This window comes from Carlito syrichta, unplaced genomic scaffold (genome assembly GCF_000164805.1).
Source record: "Carlito syrichta isolate Samal-C Ts95f unplaced genomic scaffold, Tarsius_syrichta-2.0.1 Scaffold301826, whole genome shotgun sequence".
Taxonomy (NCBI): domain Eukaryota; kingdom Metazoa; phylum Chordata; class Mammalia; order Primates; family Tarsiidae; genus Carlito; species Carlito syrichta.
Window position 1 is genome coordinate 401297 of NW_007245922.1, and position 12518 is coordinate 413814.

General features: G+C 40.1%; 1 protein-coding gene across 6 annotated transcripts in view; it reads right to left on the reverse strand.

Annotated features, from left to right (window-relative positions):
* Positions 1 to 12518, reverse strand: part of TTN (titin) — a 275101-nt gene that overhangs the window by 50575 nt on the left and 212008 nt on the right. For all 6 annotated transcript variants that reach the window (XM_021711039.1, XM_021711037.1, XM_021711038.1 and 3 more), the window contains 20 exons: positions 12149 to 12433; positions 11733 to 12032; positions 11063 to 11365; positions 10059 to 10334; positions 9653 to 9952; positions 9236 to 9538; positions 8628 to 8927; positions 7042 to 7329; positions 5775 to 6071; positions 5384 to 5686; positions 4978 to 5283; positions 3790 to 4077; positions 3407 to 3697; positions 3030 to 3317; positions 2276 to 2863; positions 2080 to 2184; positions 1529 to 1726; positions 1149 to 1445; positions 465 to 1052; positions 71 to 373 (listed from right to left, as the gene is read on the reverse strand). In XM_021711039.1, coding sequence (XP_021566714.1) covers positions 71 to 373; positions 465 to 1052; positions 1149 to 1445; positions 1529 to 1726; positions 2080 to 2184; positions 2276 to 2863; positions 3030 to 3317; positions 3407 to 3697; positions 3790 to 4077; positions 4978 to 5283; positions 5384 to 5686; positions 5775 to 6071; positions 7042 to 7329; positions 8628 to 8927; positions 9236 to 9538; positions 9653 to 9952; positions 10059 to 10334; positions 11063 to 11365; positions 11733 to 12032; positions 12149 to 12433 — 6207 coding nt within the window. The remainder of the gene's footprint in view (positions 1 to 70; positions 374 to 464; positions 1053 to 1148; positions 1446 to 1528; positions 1727 to 2079; positions 2185 to 2275; positions 2864 to 3029; positions 3318 to 3406; positions 3698 to 3789; positions 4078 to 4977; positions 5284 to 5383; positions 5687 to 5774; positions 6072 to 7041; positions 7330 to 8627; positions 8928 to 9235; positions 9539 to 9652; positions 9953 to 10058; positions 10335 to 11062; positions 11366 to 11732; positions 12033 to 12148; positions 12434 to 12518) is intronic.

Genomic DNA, 12518 nt, shown 5'->3' on the forward strand with positions numbered 1-12518 from the left:
GGCTTTTGGATAGCTTATGTACAATACTGGCATTCCCAAATGAGTGGTGTTGAAAAAGATAAATACTAACATGCTGCATCTTTCATTAAAACAGAATTTGAAGCTTCACTAGGTGGGCCAACTCCTGCTCTGTTTTCTGCACTGACACGGAATTCGTAGGTGCTTCCTTCTTGCAGTCCTGTGACTTTGCATCTGAGATCAGAAACTGGCGTCTTGGTTGCTCTCACCCATCGCAAGCCTTTCTTTTCTCTCCTTTCTACATGATATCCTGTGATTTCACTGCCACCGTCATCTGCTGGCCTTTTCCAGCTGATAGTGGCAGTGTTCTTAGTGACATTTGATACTTCTGGTTTTTCAGGAGGGCCAGGAGGACCTGAAAAGGAAGCAAATTTATGATAAGTCCATGATTTACTAAACTTTGCTGTCAATGTGTCCATATCAATTCCCTCATATGCTCTACATACCAAATCTGTCTACTATCTTAACAGGTTCTGACTGTACGGGTTCTCCTTTGCCATAGTGGTTGACAGCTGAGACCCGGAAGATGTACTCGTTCCCTTGAATAAGTTTGGTCGCCACATGCCTGCAAGACTGAATATCTTCAGAAACCACTGTCCACAAAAGCCGGCTGGTTTCTCTCTTTTCAAGAACATAGGACTTAATTGGTGAGCCACCATCTTCCAAGGGAGGTGTCCATGTAAGTGTTGCTTTTTCAGCAGAAACATTACTGATTTCAATAGGACCTGGAGGACCAGGTACATCAAGGACTGTTACTTTCACATGTTCCTCCTTCGTGCCAAAAGGATTGGTAGCAGTGATGGTATATTCACCGGCATCTTTTCTAGTGGCATACTTGATAGTAAGCATGGAAGATGTTGGAGTCTCAGTGATCTGAGTGATATCTGATGGCCTAATGTCTTTTCCTGCCTTGGACCAACTTGACTTTGGAAGGGGTTTGCCAAGGATGCTGACAGCACTCATAACAATGGTCTCTCCTGCTTTAACAGTTAGCCCATCTTTTATAGTAGGATCGAGGACAATGGTTGGTGCCTCTGCAAAGAAAAAAATACATTTTAATCAGAAAAGGGAGGAGACTTAATTTGCTATTTTTTTTTTAACAAAGTGTATAAAAAGTAAAATGGGCCTACCATATTCATCCTTGCAAATTATGGTTCCTGTGCTTTCTGATGGAGCACTGATAGCACCTGCTGTGTTCTTTGCTCTAATTCTGAATTCATATTTTCCACCCTCAACCAGGTCAGTTACAGTAAAGGCGCACTCTGGGACATTAACGTGGTTGGCTTTCATCCAAGACTTAGAAGGTAGATCCCGCTTCTCCACTATATATCCAGTTAACTTATGGCCACCATCATATTTGGGTTCAGTCCAAATGAGGGTCACTGAATTCCTTGTTACATTAATAACCTCAGGTTTTCCAGGAGGATCTAAAACAAAACCAGTCAAGCACATATCAGTGTTTCCTTCATGCAGAAAATGCACCTGGGCTTTCCTTTGTATAATGACTTACCAATTGGATCCAGTGCCACGACGGGCTCTGATGGCAGGCTTGGCTTGCCCACACCTGCTAAATTGATTGCCATAACTCGGAATTCATATTCAAGACCTTCAGTTAATCCTGTCACTTTGAAGTCTTTCATTCTTATAGGAGTCTTGTTAGCTCTCTTCCACAAAAGGCTATTTCTTTCCTTGAACTCAAGATGATACCCTACAAAAGACCGAGGGTTATATCAGTTCACGTAGCAAGTAAAAATGCTGCCTGATTTAGAGATATATACATATATAATGTATATATTTGCCCAAATTATTTACATATAGATATATAGATATATTGAACAGATAATCATTCCTGCTGGTATCTACACTTTTATTACACAGGCACAGTGCCATTTTTTTTCCTCTTGGAATATGCATAGTTATTGTTCCTTTTTTTTGAAAGAATGATATATTATTGTATAGTAGATAGCGCTATCAATAAGGAGCGCACATTCAGCTGTTTTCAGGGAAACATTTGGAAGGAACCTTGATGTTAAAACTGTAGGATGAGAGCAAATTAAATACCTGTAATTGGAGAGCCACCAGTTTTCCTGGGGTCTGTCCAAGTTAAAGATACTGAATCATGTCTGACTTCCACAATATTGGGAGGTGGAGGAGCATCGGGCACATCTGGGAAAAAAGTAGACAATGCAAGATTTATAATAAGGAAACCCTTCAAAATCATGCTTTGCCTTATGTTTTCTGACTTTGGGACACTTACCAAATGGATGTTTAGCAACAATCGGCTCCGATTTTAGGCCTTCTCCTACACCATATTTATTTTCAGCACTGACCCTGAAGGTGTATTCCACGCCCTCATGAAGTCTGGTCACCCTAAAGGTGGTTTTCTGGACAGCTGAGGCACACGTCACCCACTTATTGTTCACATTATCTCTCTTCTCTAGGATATAGTTGGTGATTTCAGAGCCTCCATCATCCTTTGGAGGACCCCACTTTAAGGTCATGGCTTCTGCTGTGACTTCATCAAATTTGATTGGCCCAGTGGGGATGCCAGGCTTGCCAACAACTTTTATGGAGATAGTTCCTTCCTTGGTGCCAGCAACATTCTTAAGTGTGATTGTATATTTTCCAGCATCAGATTTTTGGCAATCGTATACTATAAGCGTCGTGTTAACTGCAGATGATTCAACACTGACTCTTGTGTCAGTTGCTAGGGGATCCTCCCCTTTCTTCCAGGATACTGTGGGAGCTGGCTTGCCTTTGATGGGGATCTTAAGGCGGAAGTTGCTGTTTTCTTTAGCCAAGTAGCACAAATCAGGTAGATCCTTTAAGTCGAGATCAGGAGCCACTGTAAAACAGCAGAAATAAGTTTTTGCTATTTTTATGGCCAGACAATTAACGTTTTAAGATCATTATAGTTTTAAGTAATTTTTAGATAAGCCAGTGAGTAGGGCTCAAGAGTGCACTTTTAATGACAATAAAGGGAAATTGAAGATGTGTGGGTACAAACTTACCAACATCATCCCTTGCCACAACAGTGATTTCACTTGGGGTTCCTTCTCCATTTTCATTCTCGGCGCTCACTCTGAAGGTATATTCCTTCCCTTCATTCAGGTCTCTGGCAGAATGCTGAAGGCTTAAGGATTTCATTACTCGCTGCCACTTGTTTTCTTCAGTCAAGAAATAGACTACATATCCAGTAATTCGACTTCCACCATCACTGTGAGGCTTTTTCCAGCCAATACTACAAGATGACTTATTTACGGACATCACTTTCAGGTCCACAACTGGTCCAGGAGTTTCTAAAATAAAGGAGAAATTGTAAGTCTAGGCTCAAGATAACTAAGGTAAATGCCACTCAAAATTATGGGGTGGTATCCCATTTGCTCACGGGAAGCTTTGACAGCATCACGCGTTTCACCGGGATCACCAATGCCATACTCGTTTTCAGCAAACACCCGGAAGAAGTAGGATTTTCCCTCCTCCAAATTAGATACTCTGAAGCTTGTTTTTGGGCACTCAGTTGTCACCGTAGACCAGGACTTTCTCTCTGCATCACGTTTTTCTACCACATAGTTGATGATGGGGCTTCCACCATCAATAATGGGAGGCTCCCAGGTAATATAAGCAGAATCTTTGGATATTTCCTTAACAGTCACATTGACGGGTGGCCCAGGAGTATCTAGATAAATGATGGGTAAATAAGAAATGAACATGTAAAAAAGTACCTAAACTTTATTTGAAACATATGATTCTTTTTCCAAATAAACTTACCTAGCACTTTCACAACAATGGTATATTCCTTTTTACCACAACTGTTCTCCAGGGTCAAGATATATTTCCCCGCATCATATTTGTTCACATTTTCACAACGCAAGAAGGTGTCAAAGTCAGTTGACTTTATGTCCAATCCAATCCTTTCTCTTAGATTGACATTTGGTTTAGACCAAGTAATCTTTGGAGGTGGACGTCCTTTTACTGGTACATACAGTCTCATGGTAACTCCGGCACGTAATATGAGTGTTTTCCTTAAATCTGCATCAAGTTCTCCCTCAGGTGGAACTGTTTAATTTGGGGATGAAAAAAGTTAAAGTAATACAGATTTAAGGGTCAACATGTATTTCCAAAAACTGGTCTTATCACTCTAAAATGTTTCTTTTCTAGAACTTATTTCTTGTTCTTTAATACTTCCTTAATATAATTCACAAAACCGGTCCAGTACTCTCTACAAGTTGTTGATCTTTCCATTTTCCAATATGCTTTAGACTTAACCAGGTTTTCCCTGAATGGTCTGCACCCCTTGTTGTCATGAACCTTACGTGCTCTCAAACTGTACATATGGTAGATGATTGGTCTTTGGCTCTCTTCCATTCCTGTTTTTTGCTTTTCTGTATTCTGTGAAGTGCTCTGCCATGTACTCTGGCTATCTTTATTGTTTCATTGTAGCAATAAAAGTACTTGGAGGGCGAAATATAATGTCAAGCAATTCAAATAAAGGGGAAATTGTCATGGAGAATAATCAAATAAAAGAAATCAACAGAAGGGACATTCAGATAGAGAGCCCACCAATTATGTAGTTATGGAGAAGGTGGATAGAAAGAGAAAATAAAATCTGTAAGAATGATAAATAGTTCACTGCTTAGTTAAAAAGACATCTTTATTCTCAAAATGAAATTCTTTCACTCCACATTCTTTTTAAGACATGAAATTCTCATATATGTATGAAAAACCTTTCAAAACCACAAATCACCTTGTATTGCATTTGGCCTGTTCTACAATACCAGGAAGTACCAAACCAGGTGTCCCAGAGTTAAAATGTAGTCCTGGAGTTATCAACTCTAGACCTTACGAATAAATACATCTACATAAAAGAGTTCTCGTCTCCCTCCTTAGAGGGAATTCTCCCGTGTTGCTTAGAATATGATTGATAAGAAAGTCCTACATATTTCTCCTGATACTCACTTAAGATGTCCTTGGGGTAGTGTTTGTCTGGCACATCACTGGGGTCACTGTATCCAATCTTATTAACGGCATACACACGGAATTGATATTCTGTGTTTTCCATCAGGCCAGTCACCTCAAAGCGGGTTTTTTGTAGATTCTGTGGCAAATTGCACCTCACCCAGTTATCAGAGTCAGTTCGTTTTACTTCAACGAGATAACCAATGATGGGGCTACCACCGTCATAGGCTGGCTTGCCCCAGGATAGACTCACAGAGCTACGGGTTGTATCATATACTTTAGGAAAAGCTGGTGGGCCAGGAGGATCTGAGGATACATAATAATAAAAATTTTCACTAAAATCTCATTCCTGGTTGTTTAACACTGATGATAACACAGGATATGGGACTCTTTCACAAAAACTTACACTGAGGGTCACGAGCATAAGCAGCTTTGGATGCGTCACTGGGTTTGCCTGGTCCAGCTTTATTTATAGCTGTAACTCGGAACTCATATTCGGTACCTTCTTGGAGACCTGTTGCTTTTATCGTTCTTTCTATAACAGGTTTTCTGTTGACCTTAGTCCAGTTAACTGCCTGGGTTTCCCGCTTTTCAAGCAAATAGCCAGTGATGGGTGAGCCGCCATCATCTGCTGGTGGTTTCCAGCTGACTGTCATGTGATCTTTGGTTATGTTGCTAATAACAGGAGGATCACAGCGTCCCGGTGGGTCTGCAGAGATGGATTGACAAGTTAATTTCCCAAACGGAAAGGTAGAATTTAAGAAGCAAAATGGAAAACCACAGGAAAATGCTCCTACTGTATGGGTTTTTGGCAATTGCTGGTTCTGTGAAGGCTGGATCGCCCACTCCATATTTATTTTCAGCACAAATACGGAACTGATACTCATGGCCCTCTATGAGTTTCTCCACACTACAGCTGGTGATGGGCACAGTTGCAGAGACTTGAGCCCAGTTGGGTCTGCTTGTTTCACGCTTGTCAACGATATAGTTGGTGATTTCCGAACCTCCATCCTCAAGAGGAGGTTCCCAAGAAAGCATCGCACGATCTGAATACATTTTGTTGATTTTCACAGACGCTGGAGGGCCGGGTTTATCTGAAAGAATAAGGAAGAATAGTAAAGTCCTTCACTAAAATATGTGGACTAGGATATGGGTATAGCATGGAGGTCTAGAGACTTGGGCTGCAGTCTTTCTGTTGTCAATTTCCCAGGGTGACCTTGGAAGTCACTTAATTTTTCAGAATCCTAATTTCTTCGTATATAAAATAAGGTAACTAGCCTATGTGATTTCTAATCCTCTGAAAGCTCTAGAGCACTGCTGTTCTATGATAATAATTCTGTGCTAAATAACTGAGCACCACATGTTCTCACTCATAAGTGGACACTGAACATTTATCATAATACTACACGAAAGAGATTGGCAGTAGTGGATCACTGCCAGTGGAGGGAGGGGCACATAACATTAATAAGGGTATCTGATCCCAAACCAGGTAAATGAGGACCAATGGGATGCCCAAACCTTACCTGTACGATGACCACTTATGTACCTAACCCTGAGCTGTACACTATACATCTTTAAATTTGTTTTTAGAAAGTGAAATTACACAATTCATCAGCAATATATTTTCTATGACTATAAAAAGTGCATCACAGATTACCAATAATTTGAGTAGTTTTTGAGGAAATATCATTATACAAACTACTTATGGAATGAATTTGACTATAAAATTGAATGACATTTTTATGTTATTAAGTCATTGTATACAATGGCTTAATATATACACACACATACACATACACACTATATATATATGTATATATATATATATATACACATATTTATATGGTTTAAAAATTAAATAGATTTTGTTTATTATTTTCAGTCAGGATCACCATTTCTCTGCATTTAGCCTATAGTTGATTTTTTTTTTTTTAAAGAATAATTCTGTGCTTAGGAAATATACATTAGGACATGTATCTTCTCTCCCATATTATTTTGTAAATTCTATTTACATCCCATTAAGAAAAGTAGAGCACAGGGGTTCTAATGAAGTGCTTTAGTTACCTAACACTTTAAGCTTAATGGTGGCTGATTTAGAACCACTTGAATTTTCGGCAGTGATGGTATAGTCTCCTGAGTCCTTTCGGTTCACACTGAACAGCTCCAGGGTACACAGGTTCCGCTGCATGGCCATCTTTATGCCTTCCGCTGGTCTTAGCAGCGTGTCTTCTTTCTTCCATGAAACTTTTGGCATTGGTTTACCAAAAACAGTAGCTTCCAAGCAAACATTAGTTCCAGCTTTTACAGTTAGCAAAGATCTCATGGCTACACTCAGGTCTATCCTTGGAGGAACTGGAAAGAAATAAGAGAAAAGGATTTATTATATATAGTGCTATATACATAATCCCTAGTCATAATAGTGGGAAATTCATATGTTGTCCCTTTCAAGAATGGAATGTTGGCTGGGCTCGGTGGTGTAGCCTGTAATCCCAGCACTTTGGGAGGCCGAGGTAAGTGGATTGCCTGAGCCCACGGGTTCGAGACCAGCCCGGGCAACTTGGTGAGACCTTGTCTCTACAATAAATTAAAAAAATTAGCCGGGCATGGTAGCACTCGCCTGTAGTTCCGGCTATTTGGAAGGCTGAGGCAGAAGGATCACCAGAGCCCAGCAGGTTGAGGCTGTGGTGGCTGAGAGGTGTGCCACTGTCCTCCAGCCTGGGTGACAGAGTGAGACTTCATTAAAAAAAAAAGTATGGAATGTTAACAAGGGTACCTGTATAATGAACATTTGTACACCTAACCCTGAATTGCACCCCACATATTTAAAATAAAATTTTTTTAATGGAATGTTTATTTATTTTTATAGACACATAATTATATGTTTATGGGGTACAATATGATGTTTTGATAGATGTATATATTGTGGAATGAGTAAATCAAGTTAATGAACATATCCATAATATCACCTACTTATCTTTTTTGTGTGTGCTGAGAACATTTAGAATCTACTATTTTAGCAATTTTGAGATACACAATATATTATTACTAACGATGGTTACTGTGCTGTTTAATATATCACTAAAACCTATTTTTTTTAAAAGTAGGATTTATTGAGAAGACAGAAAAGCTCCCACAGTGGGAGGAGACCTGAGGGGTTGCCCTAAAACCTATTTTTTTTGTTTAACTGAAACTTTGTAAACTTTGACCAACTTCTCCTCTCTCTCCATCCCTGCCCCCAACCTCTGGTAACCACCAAGAATGACATTTTTAAAAGTAATGCATTTATTATAAAAGGAATACAAACTTAATGCAGAAATTTGATAATACTGAAAGCATAAAGATAAAAGTAAAGATTAACCATCATGTTAACACCCTTAAATTTTCACTATTATCAGTTTGGTACATTTCTTTGCACTCTTTTTGTGCAAGTATACTATTGAAACTGTACAATCTTCACAGTTTTGTATCCTGCTTTTCAATTTGGCATGTTATTAAGATTCTCCATAATCATAATTTTCAGGGTCAGTATACAAAGCATGTATCATTTTATTTTTCCTTTTTTCTATAGGTGCAGATTTAGTTTTTTATTAGAGAAATGACCATCATGCATGCTGTACATCTTTGCCTTGTAATACTCAATAGAATCTCACCGTTTTCTGCAAGGATGGTCACTGGATCAGAAGGTTCAGAAGGTGGGCTAATGTTGACTGCGGTCCTGGCAATTGCTCTGAATTGATATCGAGCATTCTCTTCTAAGCCAGTAGCTGTGTACTCTTCCTGGGGAATCTGGTGAGGTGTCGTATTGCACCGTTCCCACTTATCACCAGGAAGTTTGCAAGCTTCTATGAAATAGCCAATAATTTTACTGCCACCATCATGCTTTGGACGGCCCCAGATGAGGGATACAGTACTCTTGGTGACATCAATAACTTCAGGTTTCCCAGGAGGATCTAAAGATCAAAAGAGGTATTCTCAACATTTATCTTACTAGTAGTTTAAACTTCCATATTTTGCAGTATTGACCCTGCTGCTATGTAACAAGCCCAACAGGATGACAGTCATCCTATTTCAGTAATCATCCAGCCAGTATGCACTTTTGAGTTTTCGTTGTATGCTTTCAGGATAATTATATGCAGTACATTTTCTCCAGGAAGAGATAGAAAGAACATATTTCTGAATGAAAGGAGTACTCTTTAACTACTCTGAGATTTAAATGCGCCTCCATACTACTAAAAAATAAAAAAAAAAAAATACTTACCAATTGGCATCCTTGCAGTTACATATTCTGTGGGTTTGCTGGGTGGGCTGGATCCAGCTTTGTTTAGGGCATAGATTCTGAATGAATACTCAAGACCTTCTACAAGGCCAGCACAAGGGTATTCAGTTGACCGGACAAGAGTGTCATTAGCTTTCACCCACAGCAAACTGTTTCTTTCCTTGCGTTCAATCAGGTAACCCGTAATCGGGCTCCCTCCATCACTGTCTGGTCTGTCCCAAGCAACAAAAATGCAGTCTTTGTTGACTTTGGTGACACGTGCATTCTTTGGTTCACTCGGGACATCTGGAGATAAAGACAGAGGAAATGTCAGTTTCCACATTAAATTACCGACTAGAAAGAAACCATGATTTTTTTTTCTATCTGACAAAAAACAAAACAAAACAAAACAAAACATACCAAATGGGAACTTAGCAAGCATCTTTGGAGATGTCAGAGGCTCTGAAATGCCAAATCGATTTTCAGCACGAACCCGGAAGACGTACTCCTGGCCTGGGATCAGCTTTCCAACCCTGCAGGAAGTTTTTGTGACTGAAGCTAGAGCCGTGACCCAGTCACCTCGGCTTACATCACACTTCTCCACGATGTAATTGGTGATGTTACTGCCTCCGTCCTCCAGAGGGATGTGCCATGACAGGGAGCAAGCATCTGCGTCTATATCAGAAATGTCAAATGGAGGCTGGGGGGGCCCGGGGGCATCTGCATGAACCAAGAGGAAAGAAATGTAAAAAGAGGGATCTTATAGGAGAAAATGTTTCTGACGTTCACATTAGATAGATGGCCATTTGTTGAATGCTTGACCCACCCATGACGACAACTTTGATTTTCTGAGTGTCAGTCCCAGAACTGTTCTCTGCTGTGAGGCTGTAGTAACCACTGTCTTTCCTAGTAACATCTTTTATGATCAGAATGGAAGAAGTGTCTGCTTTATGCACTGCCAGGTGGCTGGATGTGACAACCTCATCTTCTCCTTTCTTCCATTTACAGATGGGATGAGGCTTGCCATACACATGGGCTTCAATTCGTAGTTTTTTCCCGGCTTTAATAGTAACTTGCTCTGGCATAAGGATCTTTGGTGGCACTAAAAGGAAAATGAAAGACATTAATTTTTCAGAGGAGTTAAATTTCTTCTGGTGGGGAGCTATACTAGTGTTTTTTAAATTGTGGGTTACAACCCATTAGTGGGTTCATAGTAATGTTTGTATTACAGATAACATTTTCAAAACTAGAATAGAAGATATCAGAGTGCAGCACCTGTAATAAGGATAGGTATTCTTTCAAGAAACTTTTTTAGTTATATATATGTGTGTGCATGTATGTACTGTGTCATGATTTGAAGTTTATTTACTATGTCTTGTGGGCCCAAATATTTGAAAACTACAGCTCTCTACTATTTTTCAAGTATCTCTGGAGCTAGATTCCTTAGGAAAAAATGTCTACATATTAAAACAAATTCTAGCTGGGTGTCATGGCTCACACCTCTAATTGCAGCACTTTGGGAGGCCACAGTGGGAGGATCACTTGAGCCCAGAAGTTCAAGACCATCCTGGACAACATAGTGAGACTTTGTCACTACAAAAAATGTAAAAATTAGCCAGGCAAGGTGACGTGTGCCTGTAGTCCCAGCTACTCGGGAGGCTGAGTTAGAAGGATTGCCTGAGCTCAGGAGGTTGAGGCTGCAGTGAGACATGATTGTGCCACTGTACTCCAGCTTGGGTGACAGAGTGAGACCCTGATTCACAATAAACAAACAAATAATACATTCTAATGACTTGTATCCATGATATAAATGCAGCAGTGACTACTTACACAGTTGTTCTTTGGCTTCATATACTCCTTCAGCTTCTCTTGGCAAACTGACTCCAACTGCATTTCTGGCCGCTACTCTAAATTTATATTTCTTTCTTTCCTTTAGGCCGGTGACAACAATACTGAGATCTTTTACCACTGAGTACTCTGTCCAGCGATCTGCAGGCTGCTCTTCTTCTCTGTAACTGATGATGTAGCCATCAATTTTAGCACCTCCATCACGCAGGGGAGGTAACCAGGCTAATGCAGCACTGTTCTTTGTCATTTCAGTCACTTCTAATTTCTTTGGGGGATCTGGCACACCTAGAAGAAAAATATGATTTAGAAAATTATCTAGTTCATTTAATGCACGTAAGCGTTTTAGTATGTTGTTTTCTTCAAAGCCTACAGAACCCATAGTTCAGTATGTTGAAAGTAAAAAGTACAAGATGAGACAGTGAATTCCACGTGAACAAGTTGTACTGCAGCATTACCCCGTTTCCAGCCTTTACCAGCTGATGCATCTGCTGTTTGTGGTCTCATTTCCACAACATGTGAGTGAGTTAGATGTACTGTTTGGGTTTCTACAGATGAAATAATTTTCAATAGTAATCTAAAATGGTGTTGGTATTTTGATCTTGCTAAAAATAGGGCGCTGGAGTTAAAAGGAAGAAGAAAGGATTTTACTTACTTAGAGGATCTGATGCAAGGACTGGTTTGGGGACATCTGTTGGGACACCGGGGCCATATTCATTGACAGCAGTTACTCTGAAGAAATACTCATTCCCAGAGACAAGATTGGATACACGGAAGCTCGTTTTCTTAACTTCCGGGGTAACAACTGACCATGTTTTTCTGTCTACCTCACGTTTCTCCACAATATAATGTGTCACTTGGCTCCCACCATCATTTTCAGGAGGGGCCCAGGACACATGGCATGATGTTTTAGTGACATCTGAAACTTTTAAATCAGACACAGGTCCAGGAGTGTCTGTAAAAAACAACAACACACACACACAAATACACACACAATCAGATATACATGTCTCCTCAGCCCCTATTAAATTTGTTTTGGAAGAGGGAGGGAGAAGCATTTTAGCAACCTACCTAATACTCTGACATTTACAAATACAGCCTTTTCTCCCGCTGGGTTCACAAGCGTTAAGGAATACTTTCCCGAGTCATCACGGGTAGAATTGGGGATGACAAGGAAGGCCATCGTATCAACCAGATCGACTTGTCCTTTTCTGACCACATTATCAATACCCACTTTTCGCCAAGTGACTTTAGGGGCTGGTCGCCCTCTTACTATGGCAAATAGTCGAATAGGGCAGCCTGCTCTCACTGTGACCAGTTTTCTCATGCTGGCATCCAAATCAATCTCCGGAGGTTCTGCAAATGACATTGAGATCATTAGTTGACTTTTTAGAATGTGGGAAAATCATAGGAAAAATGAAGTGTGGATGCACCAAATGCT